We start from the raw sequence: 15,017 nt of genomic DNA, 5'->3' as shown, positions 1-15,017 counted from the left end.
TGGGAGGCTAGGATTTCACCAGGCCGAGCGCCTTAGACGGTGGAGCTTGAAAGGAGGGAGGAAGCTTGGGCAAAGGCACGCAGAAGGAAAGACCCACGGCGCCCGTGATGCTGGAAGAGACGGTTGGAAGGGCTTGGGAGGCCTGGACTTCCTCTTATGGGTGGGGTGCTACCGAGGGATTTGGCGTCCCCGCAGAGGAGCTGCTCCTCTGAGCAAAGAGTTGTAAGGCACCGGGCTACTCCACCCTCCAGCTAGTGAGGGGCTGGGCTTCAGCAGAGGACCATCCCTGCCTCCCACGGGAAGGTCGGAAGGCCTTGGGTAGAGCTTGGGGGCTCTGTGAAATGGTAAGAAAACTGTTGTCCAAGTACTAACGAGGAATCAATTCTTAATAAAGTAGGAGTCTGGGCTCATCTTGGCCTAACGAAACATAGATTGGATTACAGCAGCACATCTGCAGTGTGATAGGACTGTATGGGAGAGGAATCAGGCAGTAAAGTGCCAGGATGCTTCTGGAGTAAACTCAGAATCTGGGGTACATGGCCGGGCTCACCTTAGCGGGAGACTGGTATGGAGGGGGCCACCAAGTGCCAGCGGTCCCAGACCTGCTATTCCCGCCCCTGTCGATCTTACCCTGGCCCTCAGAGCCCCTTCGGACACGCAGCCAGAGGCCCAGCGTGGCCAGGCAGGCGGAGAACCTCTTCAGTGCTCTCTGGCAGGTTTCTTCTGCCTCCCCCCGCCCCTGTTTTTTGAGGTGTCAGCCCACGTTCTGATTCTCAGTGACTCCAAATGAGCCCCTGCCAGTTCCTAGAAATCGCTTTGTTTTGCAAGTAGTAGCCAAGCTTTTGCTTCGGAGTGTTTTCCTGGAGCAGTGTACGGACCTTCCCCGTTCAGCTGCTGACTGATGAAGGTGCCCACGACAGCACCCCCTCTGTGCCCTGTGGGTCCACCCCAGATATGCATGGGACAAGTGGTCCAGTTCCCCACCAGGGTGTGCTTTCATCACAGTTCCCAGCTGCAGTCACTCAAGCCTCTTGTGGCCATTTCTGATGACAGGGAAGCTCTGGGATTTTTTATTGTTGCCGCGTGTGCTAAAGGATGACTTCGCACATGTGTCTGTCTTCCTTGCTAGGCTGCAGGGCGTGTGCTGATTGGGGCAGCCACACAAATGTCTAAGGTCTGTTGTTTTTACCTTAGGAGAGGAGTGGGAACCAGGAGAGAAAAAAAAAACAGACTTTTAGGGGGCTCCGGTAATGTTCGAAAATCCAGCTCTTGGCTTAGTGAAGATTTGCAACGTGATCATTTTAGCTAGTGAGAGAAGGGCAGTTGGGGAGGGTCAAAATCAAATCTTCCTGGGATTGGCCGCCCAATATTTTGTTAAAAGGAGACATGAGATGCTTTTAAAAAAAAGAAAGAAAGAAAAAGAAATTGAGCAACGCTCTTGTTTGTGTGGTTTCAGTGGAGCAACTGGGGGTTTCTGCTAGGTCATCATCAGTAGACAGTTCCTGTGCGGTTGTGGTGGGAGCAAGTCCAGGCTGGGCGCTAGTAAATCTGCAGTTTGCTGCGTCTCTGCTGAAACACCCCAGCAATGCTCAGTCACTGTTTATTTTGCAAAATCGCAGACAGTGCCTGCCATGTGCCAAGTGTGTGCTGTGAGGATATGCAAGGCCGCCTGCAGGGCAGGACATTCGCAGTGTCGGGGCTCGGGCTTGCGGGAACTGACCGTGTAGGGTGGTAAGCACCAAGATGGGAGGCTGCACAGACACAGGCCCAATGGCAGATGCCCACGTTTGAGAGCTGGCGCAGGATGCGGGTTATCCCCACTTCCTGAAGATGTGGGCTCCGAGGATCCAGGGGAGGCGTACTGCCAGAGCACAAGCAGTGTGATGAATGATGCTTGCTTCCCTCTTCTCTTCCGCAAAGATCTCTCCATGGACAATGGCAGCTACAATCCAGGCCATGGAGAGGAAGATTGAATCGCAGGCGGCTCGCTTGCTTTCCCTGGAAGGGCGGACCGGTATGGCCGAGAAGAAGCTGGCTGACTGCGAGAAGACGGCCTTGGAGTTCGGCAACCAGCTGGAGGGCAAGTGGGCCGTGCTGGGGACGCTGCTGCAGGAGTACGGGCTGCTGCAGCGGCGGCTGGAGAACGTGGAGAACCTGCTGCGCAACCGGAACTTCTGGATCCTGCGGCTGCCTCCGGGGAGCAAGGGCGAGGTCCCCAAGGTAGCCTTTGGGTGCCCTGGGGTGGAGCGCCTGAGGGCCCTGTGGCCAGCATGTGGGTGAGCAAGTGTGACCCTTGTGGTTCCAGGTGCCCGTGACCTTTGATGATGTGGCCGTGTATTTTTCCGAGCAGGAGTGGGGCAAGCTGGAGGAGTGGCAGAAGGAGCTGTACAAGCACGTGATGCGGGGCAACTACGAGACGCTGGTCTCCCTGGGTAAGGCCTGACCCGTGCTTCTCCTTGGAGGAGGACTCTGCAAGTCCCCAGGCCTCTCTCCATCCTGGGGGTTTCTGTCCCAGCCGTATGTAAGGCCCAGATGCTCTGAGTGAGGAGATCTGTCCCCTTCCTCCTGCAGGTGGTCCTGAGTGATGGGGTCAAACACACCTCCTCTTTGACCTGGTGGTGTGGCAGTTTAGGAGGGTGGTGGCCCCTCTCCTGACCATGCCCAGGGTAAGGACGCCTCTACTCCTGCTGGGACTTGGAGTGCAGGAGCCCTAAGCTCTGGAGTCCAGTTTGCAGTCAGTCTATTGGAGATAGACCTCCTGTACCTTCTCTTGTGGACCATATGGCCTCAGTGTGCCATGCGCTAGAGCCCTACAGCACAGAAAGGACGTGCAGCGTGCTTCTTCCTGGCTTCTTTCTTCTCAGGATGGCTTCAACGGGACCCCCAGAAACACGGGCAGTAAGGCACATGTGTGAGGATGGAGTGGGTGCTCTAGTTGGCAGGCGTGCTGCACCTTAATGTGCAGGCTCTGCACCCCACCTTGCTGGCACTCTGGACCAGATCACTCATGTTCGGTAGCGGTCCTGGCCTCTGCCCACCAGATGCCAGCAGTACCCCCCTTAGATGCTGCCCAAGATTGTCTCCAGGCTGCGCAAAACTGCCCACCCCTGTGAACTGCTGCCCTGTACCCTTCGTGACGTTTAGTCCCCAGACCATTCTCGGTTTTCCAGTTGCCCTCCCCCAGCCCAGACAGGAAGATGGCAAAGTTGACCTTCCCATCTTTCCTCAGACTACGCCATCTCCAAGCCAGAGGTCCTCTCTCAGATCGAACAGGGGAAGGAGCCTTGCACCTGGCGTCGCGCTGCTACCAAGATCCCAGATGCTCCTGTGGACCCAAGTCCAGGTGAAGGGTTGGGAGAAGGCGGGGAGACACTGGGTGACCAGGGGGAAACAGAAGCGGAAGGAGGCAGGGCTGGTGTTTCTCTTTCCGGAGACATCGAACCTCGGGCCTGATTGTTTTAAACCTTAGTGTTTCACAGCTGAGTTGTAACTTCTAACCTGCGCAGCTAGCACTCTGGAAATTAGTACTTCCCATCAGGGAAACACGCAGCAAAGCCAGAGTCAGAGCCAGGGCGCAAGTCAGGGGAGGACAGTGGGAGAGACCAACAAAGGAAAGAGGATATTGAAGCCAGATTGACTCAGAGCTTTGCCAAGAGTCACCCAAGCTGCCTTTAATCCCACTCGGAGCTGGAGAACACAGCCCCTCCAGCAAGGTGGATGGTCCAGCGTGGTCAGAACTATGTATTCATTTCGGGTAAATGTAGATACTGGATACTGGAATGTGTCTTAGATTTCCCTGGAGCCACTCAGCATCTTTGAAAGTTACGGAAAGGACAGGGACAGACTCCTCACTGGGTCACTCAACCGAGCAGGCCCTGTCTCTGCTCAGCCCCTGCTTCCTGCCCAGACTGTCACCTGCCTTGGAATCCCTCCTGTGATGCCCGGGAGCTCTCCTGTGGTTACCTCATTGTCATTCGCTGTGGCATGTGTTTGCCTGTTACCTTTGCATGGTAGCAGGGCCAAGGCCCAGGAAAGGCATAGCAGCATGGTGTGGAACTGACCAGGTGCCAGCTTTCACTGAGTCGCTCACTGATTAGTTCAACAAATGTACTTGAGGGTCCTCTTGGGGCCAAGGACAGCGCTGACACCTGGGAGACGGGCAGGTGCCCTGAGCAGCACTGTCTGCATGGACAAGGTAGGGACACAGGCCACCTCCACCTCTGAGCCTGAGCGGAGGGCCCCAGGGCTGTCTGTGTGATTTGCGTACTGTGCGGAGCCTTCCCGGCCCCATGCCCTTGGCCGCACTGTGATGTGAGGACAGTCACTGCCTTCCTCTTGCCCCCTCCATCCCACGCCACCTCCTGCTGTCCTCCCATCCAACAGTCTCTCTCGAGCCCAGAGTCCAGCAGGTCCTCAGCCTCCAAGACGCACACACCACAGATCCTCCCAGCCCCTCTCTCCCCACTCACCTTCCTGCGCCCCCGCGGCCAGCCCCTGTGCACCGCCCCGCTGCATGCAGCCTCGACTCCCTCGCCCCCTCTGCTGCCAGTCCCACCCGCCAGGCCCGCGATCCTGGGGAACCTGCCTGCCTGTCCCACACCTGCAGGAGGCACTGCCAGTGGCCAAGCACAACCCACAGGCCACTGGCCTCCTGGTGTTCCGAGCTGTGACGTCATGTGGGCACCCTGTGTGCCGGGGGCCACCAGCACCGCCTCAGCCACCTCGCTGGCCCAGAAGTTGGCAACCGGTGGACACACCGAACTGAGCCCGGCCCCTTCTACAGGGCCTGGAGGCCGAGGGCGGGCTTTGAATTGCAAAGGTCATTTTTGTGGTTTTAAAACGCCCTGCTCTCACAGTCTGCTCTCTGCCTGCACCTGTGACCGCCTCTGTGCGCCGCTGCCTGTGGCGCTGCTCCCCTTCCCTGAGACCCCTTCTGCACAGCCCTGGGTCCTACCCAGGCCACCTTCTCAAGGGCAGCAGAAGATCCCACCCGGACCCTGCGCCCCTCCCACGGTGACCAGTTTCTCTGCCCTCCCTTAGGGCCAGACTCCTCGGGCAGGAGCACTGCTTGCTGTCTCCCACCCTGCTCTTTCCAGAACCCCTTCCACCCAAACCCACCCTATCTGGGCCTCCGGGGAACCGCATGGCGCTGAAGGTCTGTGTTCTTCCACCTGTTTGGGAAACTTGCCACCGTGGCTCACTCTGTCTCACTTCCATAGAACGGGTAATTTATAAAGACATTTATATCTTCCCGTCCTGCTGCTGGGAAACCAAGGTCAGGGGCCACATCTGCTGGGGCCTCTTGCTGGGGGCCGGCGCTCTGCAGAGCCTAAGGCGGCACAGGGTGTTCAGCGGGGAGATGGTACATGGGTGCCAGCTCAGGGCTCTTCACCTCCATAGGACCCACTCGTGCCATCACCTAATCCTGAGCACCTCCCAGAGGCCCCCCCTCCAAACCCCCTACCCCGACTTCAGGGGTTAAATTCCAGCACAGGTGCTCCAGGGACACGCCCAGCCACAGCGGGGCTCAGGCTGCGCCTTTGGTGGTACGGAGCACCTTCCTTTCCGGGACCATGCCTCACTGCTCCTCCCTTGCAGGTCCTGTGGGCTTTGAACCTCTCCTCAGCCCTCATTCTTATTTCCTCCCCGATGCCCACATTCTCCCCAGCCTGCGGGGGTGCACTCCGCCTGCTCGGCCTCCGCCCTGAATCCCAAGCCCGCGCTGCCCAGGCAGCATCTCCTGGTGGCTGCCTGCGGACAGTCGCCCGGAGACATCCAGAGCTGGGCTCCTTGTGTTCCCTTTCTAGCCTGCTCCTCCCACATCTTCCCCACAGGGTTTGGCGAGCAGCTGGAAGAGGGAGAAGTCACTCACTGTATGTCCCACCTCTGCCTCTCGGCAGAACGTAAATTTCAAGGGGATAAAAATGGTGTGTTTTGTGCATATCTTTATCCCAGGCCCCTAGAATATTTCCTAGTATAGAGGAGAAAGTCAGTATTTTTAATGTATGTTGAGTCTCCTCATTTAAAATGTGTGTGGTGTGTATAGGAAGTATATTTCTAATACCATTTAGATCCCTTCGTAGGTCCCATCCCGTTCTTCGCTGGGGTAACCATTGTCCTGAGGTTGACACCTTCATCCTTCCCACCCACATTTTAAAATATCTCCTGTGTACAATGTGTGCTGTAGCCATACATAATAAGGATTCTGTGCTTTGAAGAGTTACATAAATGTCACCTTTTACTCAATATTCCATATTTCAAATTCACCCATATTGATACATATAGATCAGGATTCGTTTCAACAGGCGCTTGGTATTCAAAAAGTAACTATTCTATCATTTATTTCCCATTGATTTGCACTAAAGTAATTTCTAAGTTGTCCCTGTCACAGGGGACCTGCCGTGGGTGCCCTTGAACTATCTTGTCACAGGACACTGCTATCTTTGTCCTTCTCCAGAGAGTAGATGCCAGGTGCCTCGCCGCGTCTTTGGCACCTTGTTCCCACCTCCGCCATTGTCACAGCGCTCTCCTGCAGGGCACGGCACTCCTCCCCCGCAGCAGTTATGAAGAAACTGCTCTCTGACGTCTTTGCCCACTTATGTATAAGTTTGTGCCGGTCACACGGAGGTGAAACAGTGTCTTGATTTCATTTGTATTTCCACACCTGTCCGTGAAGCCAGGCATTCTTCGCGTAAGTTTATTTAGTCTTGTCCTGTGAATTGTCTTTTTCTTTTTTCTTACTAAGTTGTTTTTCATTTTCCTGTTGATTCTGGACTTCTCTGCACATGTTCTACATACTAACCCTTTGTCTGTTATTTGCATTACAAACATCTTCTAGTCTGGCGGTCTTTGAACTTTGTAGTTCTTTTGTAGATGTTTGTGTTGTTGGCAGAGTCAAACATACCAGTCCTTCCCTTTGTGATCTGTGCTTTTCTATCATAGATATGCTTGCTACCTCACTCAAGGTCAGGAGGATATTTTCATGTTTTCTTTCAAAACTTTTCAAGTTTTGCCTGAAAAAAGTCTTTAATGCGTCGGTTGTTCAGATTTGTGGTGGCTGCAAGAGAGGTTTTAAATTTTTCCCCCACAAAAACATCAGATTTTCCAACAGAGGTTACAGCGTATTTTGTGCCCCTTTCCCCACTGGCTCATACGGGCACTTCCGTCTTGAGCCGTGTCGCTGTGTGTGTAGGAGGCTGCTCTGTGCTCTTGCTTCTTGTCCTTGGTGTCTGTCTCTCCACTCTTTCAGCATCATAAAAGCCTTGACAGCTAATGGACCAAGCTTTCCCTACTTGTTCAAGACTTCTTGGCGGTGTTTACATCTTTGTCCTTCCATACGAATTTCAGAATCTTTATACTGAGTCCTCAGAATCCTGCTGGAAGTTTGATTGGAATTGCATTTACTTTAGAACTTAGTTTCTGGAGAGTTATTGCCGTCATTACACTAGTGTGCCTTTCTGCCACAAGAAGACTTGTTTATTGAAGCCTTCTCTATATGGTTGAATGAAGATTTGCAGTTTTCTCCTGATAGTTTTAAAAACATGTTTTAAATAGTAGTCACAGCGATACAAATATGCTGTTGGCTTGAGTTTAGTAAAAAAAAAATTTTGCTCTTATTGGGTCTGTAAGTTATTTAGATGCTCTTGGCTTTTTTAGGTGACACATATCCTCCAGAGTTAACACAGAAGTTATCTTTTCTTTTTAAATTTGTGTAACTTTAATATGGTTTAACCAGCTTGGCTAGGACATTGTTGAATACCAACCATGACAGTTGGCATCCTTGTGTATGAACGGCATATATTTTTAGAGTTTCTAATTAAGTATGAGGTTTACTGTAGGCTTGTGAAGTTACTCCTGATTTAAAGGGGTTTCCCTCTGCTTGTGGCTAGCCAGAAATCTTTTATCATAAACAAGTATTATATTGCAATACATGCCTGGGTTTATTTTTTTCCCCTTTTTTAAATTGTGCATTTGATTCCTCTGTATTATGTATAACAGTAAACCAAATACATACAGAAAAGAATTGAAGTACAGTTTAGAATGATTGTCTACACAGTCTCGGCGTAAGAAATAGGTAGATCCTGGGCAGATCCTTCCAGAGCCATCTTCCCTCCTGGCTGCAGCCCCTCCCTTCCTCATACAGATAAACAGAAAATTCAGCTCACTGGTCCCTGCCTTTCTCTATATCTTCATTGCTAAATAACATTGTTGAGTTATGCCTGATTCTGGACAGTTTGTAAACGGGGTCAGGCCACATATGCTTATCCTGAGCCTGTTCATCCCATTTGACATGCGCTAGGGTGTCATGTTGATGTCACCTGCTAGAGTTCATCCGTTTTCATGATTCTCTCCACTGCAGAGTTGTCTGTTTAATGACTGTGAAATGATGTGTTTACTCCTCCTGCTATTCTCTTTATTTTTGCTTTTAAGACAGTGCTGTTGTTAAAATTCTTAGCCTGTGTAAGAGCTTCTCTAACCCGGGTGTGGTGGTGCATGCCTGTAATCCCAGCACTTGAAAGGCTAAGGCAGGAGATCACCAGGAGTTCAGATCCTGCCTGGGCTGCACAGTGAGTTCAAGGCCAGCCTGCAGTACAAAGCGAGAGACCAAGGGCCGGGGATATAGCTCAGTGGCACAGCACCTGCCTAGCAAGCTCGGGATCCAGAGTTTGATTCCCAGTGCCAAAAAAAAGCAAGAGACCCTGCCTAAAAAAGCCAAAAACAAAAAGCTTCTCTGGGTCCAGACCTGGGGGGAAGTATATGCTCAGCTTGCCTAGGTCAGGTCCACGTGCAGCACCCTCACCTGAGCACCTAGGGATCTGTCGCACTGCCCTCTCACCAGCCTTGGAAATGCTGTTTTCCTCTCTGCCTATCAAATGGAAGTGGTTTACAATCTGTGGTGTAAAACTTGCATTTTCCTAAAGTCGTGCATTATATCCTGTATAGGTCACTTGTCTTTTCTTCTGTGAAATCCCCATTTATTTCTTTTGTCCATTTTTTCTTTTAAGTTTTTTTTTTCTTACTGATCTATAAGAGTTCCTTACATATTCTGACTATGAATTTGTGTCAGTTGTGTGTGTGTGGCTGATAATCTTCTCTCCCTCGTGGTGCTTTTTTTCTTTTTTTTTTAATTTTAAAGAGTAAAAGAAGGATAACATAGTAATGGGGGGTTACCAAATTATAGACAAAGTGGTAGGAAATTATCAATGGTTGTTGTTTTACATATTGTTATCTACAAGATAGTTTCTCAGGAAAATAAATAGACAAATAATAGTGAGTTACAGAAAAAAGAGGTAGGAGATTATCAATAGTTCTTGTACTATGCTTTGGTATCTTCAAAGTGGCTTCTAAAGAAAATAAATAGAGCTATACATGAGTGACCAATTGAATAATCATTAACTATTCTCAATGGTTGTTGTAGGAAACACATAATAATAAACATACATCCGTTTATGAAATAGCATAGGAACAATACAAACATTACAGAGTTATGGACAGATTAGTAGGAAAATATCAATGGCTGCTGTAATACATGGTGATATCTTCAAAGTGGTTTCTCAGGAAAAGAGATACACAAGAAGTATCTAACAAGTAGTTACAGCCTAAGGGTTGTGAATAATAGCTTATTACCTCCTCACCAGTGACTCCTGTCACTGAGGTATGACAGCTGGAAGGAAAGCCAGGATTGAAAAGAAGGACCGAGAGACTTGCACCTGTGTTTAGCAACAGGCATGTGTTTTCTTTTTCGTCCATAGTCATGATTACCCAGAGTTCCTCCATGGAGATGACAGTCTGGCCAGAGGGAGAAGGCAGAGTATGCCCCGGGCCCCCTCATTCCTGTTGGACTAACTGGTAGGATGGGTCTGAGCTCTGGGGCCTCTGCTTCAGAGGGCAGACAAATCTCCAGTGGTCTCATTTGCATTCAGGGCGTGGCCCAGGGGGCTTCTTAGGGCAGTTGCTCCTGAGGTGGCCTGGCTTTTAACAGTGGTAGCAGATGAATGCAGTCGTCGAGTTCTTCTTGGGGGCCCAAGAGTCAGACTTAGGGTCTGTTTCTCTCAGTGCTGCAGCAAAAGCAGCTGCTTTTTCTTGGTCTCTTTGTTTTCTCTCCTTGGCCTCCTCTCATCAGAGCTGTAGAATACTGAGGAGGCAATTCTTACTAATCTCTCAAGTGAGCCATCTGGGGCAAAAGCCATTTTTTGTAGCTTTTTCTCTCCAGCCTCCCATTGCATTGGGACCCCACAACCACTTAGTGTCCTCTCCCCAACCATCAGCACAGGCAGCAGGAATCTGGGTGCAGACCTCTCCGGAGCTCCACGTGCTCTTCCACCTCAGCCTGTACTGTCAGGGGAAGAATGGCTTCCAGGGGGTCTCCCTAGGTATTGCACAAGGTCCTCCTGGTTTACAGCTTCCAAACGGCTCTCGTGACCCGAGTCAGCTAGACCTCTGAGTCCTCGGGCTTAGTCAGTATTCTCATGTTCTCCGAGTCCTTGTTCAGCAGCTGCTCCTCCACTGACCCTGGACCTTTCTGGTTCTCAACGGCAGGGGCAAGAGTGACCCGTTGTGTGGCATGTATTCCCAGGGGTTTCTCCATGTCAGAATGATTCACGCACGTCCGCAGGCGGGCCTCCGCAGCCGGCATGTGGTGAGCCAATTGTGTCATTGCTTCTCTGTGCCATGATAGTTCTTGATCACACAGTGGCGGCCGGCCTGAGGGCCGGCACACCCCACCATGCCCGCTCCCGGTCACCAGGGGCCCTCCTCCTGGGCGCCTGCATGGCTTTTTTTCTTTTTGTGTGCAGTGCTGGGGATGGAACCCCGGGCCATGCACAAGTGCCCTGCCACTGAGTTACAGGCTCTGGCCTGCGGTGTTTCACAGATGCCTTTCATTTCAGTGTGCCTGATTGACTAGGCTTTTTCTTTCTGCCGGTCCTATCTGTGTCTTCAACAATTAAGAAATGTTTCCCAACCTCAAGGTTGAAATACCCAGTCTCATATTTCCTTCCAAAAGTTTTCAAGTTCTTAGACCCTGCTTCTTGTTCACTAGCACTTTGTTCTTTTTTTCCTTTGCTGTTTTAGGGAGACTCAACGTGCTGTACCAAATGCCAGGAAAAACCCAGCTGGGGTTATGTTTAGGGTTGCGTTCAACCTGCAAAGCATTTGGAGAGAACTGCTTTCACTCTGTTTTTTTTGTTTGTTTGTTTTTTTGGGGGTGGGTTTTCTCCGGTACCGGGAACTGAACTTACGACCTTGCACTTGCCAGGCAGGCGCTTTTGCCGCTGAGCTAAATCCCCAGCCCCTTGCTTTCACTCTGTTGATCCACCTGATCCCTGCTCTCCTCTGTCCCTCATATAGCTAGTCCATAATGTCTCGGTGAAGCTTTATTTTCTCCCAAAAGGTCTTGTACGTTTGTCAGTTATATTCCTAGGTTCCTGGTACTCTTATCGTCACTGTGGTCAGTGGTATCTGTTCTCAACTTGCATTTTCTGTTGCTGATCTCTGTTGGGACTGGGAGGGGTGGGGGACAGTACTCCCCTGCCACAGGAGCACAGCTGAAGTGACACTGCAGTCCCTCTGACCTCCAGGTAGCCCTGCTAGTGGTGTGAAGGCATGTACCCTATGGGAGGTGGGAAGCAATAGGGCGCACCACAGCCTCCAGGGATAGGCACACCCCTGCCGCTGTACTAGGGACAGACCCCACCATGGCCCAGGTGACTTCTGACTTTAGGATCAGTGTGATGCATTCCTCACACACACAGATAATGGCTACACCCTCCTCAGTAAAAAATAGCAGTCTTTGTTTTTGTTTTGGTCTTTTTGAGACAGGGTCTCGCTATGCAGTTCAGGCTGGCCTTGAGCTCACTTTGTAGCCCAGGCTAGTCTCAAACTCACAACAATCCTCCTGCCTCAGCCTCCCAAGTGCTGGTATTACAGGCATGTGCCACCACGCCCAGCTAAGAATAGCATAGTTTTCACTATGGCTTCCTCATCTGTTTTCCTAGTTTCAGATCCACGACAGGGAAGAAAAGTGGTGAATGGTCAGCTCCCTCAAATATAATAGTATATAAAACTCCAGGGGCCTGTTGTTTATTGATGTTTCTGTCCCAAAACCTTGCTAAAATTCTCACCAACACAAATAATTTTCTAAAAATTGCCTAATGATTCTCTGATTTTCTGAAAAGTTAATCACATCAGCTATGAGTAATAAGGATTTTTTTTAACTCTACAAATTTTCATGATTTATTTTGCCTTTGTTTTATTATGCTGGCTGAGAAATCCCAGAAAACCTTAAATAGAAGTGGTGATAACAAGTATGCTGTTGTTTCGTGCTTTTAAGAGAATATTTCTTAAAACTTCACACTGGGAATACGTATACTAAAGATTTTGTTTTCAAATCCCTTTCTGAGGCTGAAGTAGCCTCCCACATTTTTGGGCAGGTGTTTCTGACAGGAAACTGGAATTTCATAGAATGCTTTTTTTTTTTCAATCTATTGAAGTGATTTTTTTTTACCCTCTCTGCTTTACCCTGCTAATATGTAAATTCTGTTGTTTTCTAATATTGAGCAAGCTTGCAATCCTGGAAATAAACCTATCTGAGCCATGGTCCTTTAAGTGTACTGCTGGGTTTATTATGCTGATTATACTTTGTTAGATCATTGTTCATGAGTGACACAAACCTACATTTTCCTTCTTGGACTGTCTTTGTCTGGTTTTGATGTTAAAAATATAAGCTACTGTGTATTCCCTCTGTTTTTTGTTGTTGTTTTTTTTGGGTTTTTTGAGACAGAGTCTCACTCTATAGTTCAAGCTGCCCCCGAATTCATTGTGTAGCCTGGGTTGGCCTCGAATTTGGGGTGATCCTCCTGCCTCTCAGCCTCCCAAGTGCTGGGATTGCAGACATGCGCCGCCATACCCAGCAAAGGAATATTTTAAGATGCTTTTCTTTTGGTACCGGGAATCGAACTCAGGGCCTCACGCTTGCCAGGCAGACGCTGTGCCACTGAGCTATATCCCCGCCCGTTCCATTTTGATTTCTACGATAGGTGTAAAGCTGGAATCACCTGTTCCTTGAATGTTCACTAGAAAACATCAGTGGAGCCTCCAGGCCTCGAGTTACCTCTGTCAGGCAGGTTCTGACCACTGTTTTAATAGACTGCAGTGGAGACTGTTTGCATCTTCTAGTCCTTCTTTGGTCAGTTTTGGTAAATTGGAAGGGCCTAATTGTGCTCCTCCTCAGAGTTTTCAGATTACTTGGAATAGCATTCAGAGTATCCTCTACCTTGTGAATCTCCACTGCATCTACATCGTTCCCTGACTAGAGGTGAATTAGTTTAATATTCTCTTCACTGTACCACCTTTGTTCTTTCTCTATTCTATCTTTGTTTCCCTTGTACTCTAATATTCATTATTTCCTTCTACTTTGTTGCAGAATTCTGTTGTTGATGTCATTTCTTTCTAACACCTTGCCATGATGTTTTAACTCAGTTTTGGACCTATCTTCTCTTTTTCAGTGTAAACATTCAGGGCTATAAAGTTTCCTCTAGCTGTGCAAGGTGGTGCATGCCTGTAATCCCAGCACTGGGCAGGAGAATTGCTATGAGCTTGAGGCTAGCCAGGGCTACAAAGTGAGTTCAAGGCCACCCTGAATTGCATAGTGAAAAACCCTATTTCCAAATGACGATAGATAGATAGATAGATAGATAGATAGATAGATAGATAGATAGTTTCCTCTAGGTACCAGTGTAACAGCAGCCCACACATTCTGGTAGATAATGTTTTCACCAAACCGGGTACTAGATATCTTCTAATTTTTATTGTGATTTTTCCTTAGACTCTCAGATTATTTAGAAAGTAATGTGTATTTTTAAATTTTAGTACATATGGACTTGTTGATTTCTAACTTACCTGTATTATAGTTACCAAAAGGAGTACATAAAATGCTAACCTTCACATTTGCTGAGCTTTGTTTTATAACCTAGAAAGTGTTTGTTTTTCTTTCCTCTTCTGTGTGGCTGGGGAAGAATGCGTCCCTTGTGTTGGGTTCCCCCTTTGTTCATCTGATCAGATTTGTTAATGGTATTGTTTGGGTTTCAATGAGCTTTCATTGGCCAGATTCATCAATTGTAGAGATAAGTGTCAGAATCCCCCTGCCGGAGGGCAGGCCTACCCCTTCCTCCCTGTAGTCTCTCAGGAAGCTCTGTTATTAGCTTAAAAACTTAGAATTATAGTTTATCCTCCTGGCCAGTTTACTATACAACCTAGTGACACGCACCCTCCTTTCTTTTCTCTTTTTAAAATTTTTTTAAGTTTTTTTGTTTCTTGTTTTTTGTGGGGGTTTATTTGAGACATGTTCTCAGTAAGTCTCTAAGTTGCCCAGGCTGGGTTCAAACTTGCAGTCTTCCTGCCTCAGCCTCCCAGTGTGCTAAGATTATAGATGTGCACCACTATATCCAGCTATGTGCTCGCTTCGGCAGCACATACACACTATATCCAGCTACTCCTTTTTTATTTCTGTGAAAGTATTTGGTGGAGCTGCTGGTGGTGACCACAAATTCACAATGTCTAGTTTTACATACTTCCCTAAGGGATGAATGTCCTATGGGGGTGGGCCATCCTCTCCCACCTACTAAGACTAAGACCACTAAGACTACTAAGACTAAAGACACTCCAGGGCAAGCCCCTCATTATCACCTTCCTGAGTCACCTGATAATCCCCTCCTCGATCACTGAAAGGATCTGGCTGCCTCAAGGCTTTTTTCTTCCTCAGGAACAACCGTAGTCCCCGTCCCCGCTGTACGGCCATTTTATCTCCTGCTTGCTCCTCCTTCCTTCCCTTCCTCCCTTCCTTCCTGCCATGCACCCTAATACCCGGCAGGAGATTGGGGCTCGCTGCAGGGGTCTCTGATAGGGTGCCAAAGATCACACCCAGGGCCTTGCGCATGTTAGACAAGAACTTCCCCACCAAGCCACATCCCCAGACCCCTCTAGTCAATAATTTTTGTCTTTTTTCTTTTTTCTTTTTT

The 15,017-nt window shown here is 49.1% G+C and overlaps 1 protein-coding gene across 1 annotated transcript in view; it reads left to right on the top strand.

Moving 5' to 3' along the window:
* Nucleotides 1–2,091: 2,091 nt before the first annotated feature.
* Nucleotides 2,092–15,017, top strand: part of Znf746 (zinc finger protein 746) — a gene marked incomplete at its 5' end in the record, with an annotated part of 22,396 nt that continues 9,470 nt past the window's right edge. Inside the window, 3 exon segments of the mRNA XM_005404753.2 lie at nt 2,092–2,220; nt 2,351–2,432; nt 3,230–3,343. Of these exon segments, the coding sequence (XP_005404810.2) occupies nt 2,092–2,220; nt 2,351–2,432; nt 3,230–3,343 (325 nt within the window).

The sequence above is a fragment of the Chinchilla lanigera genome, unplaced genomic scaffold (genome assembly GCF_000276665.1).
Source record: "Chinchilla lanigera isolate Chin_1 unplaced genomic scaffold, ChiLan1.0 scaffold00090, whole genome shotgun sequence".
NCBI classification, from domain to species: Eukaryota; Metazoa; Chordata; class Mammalia; order Rodentia; family Chinchillidae; genus Chinchilla; species Chinchilla lanigera.
This window is presented reverse-complemented; position numbering and strand designations above follow the sequence as displayed.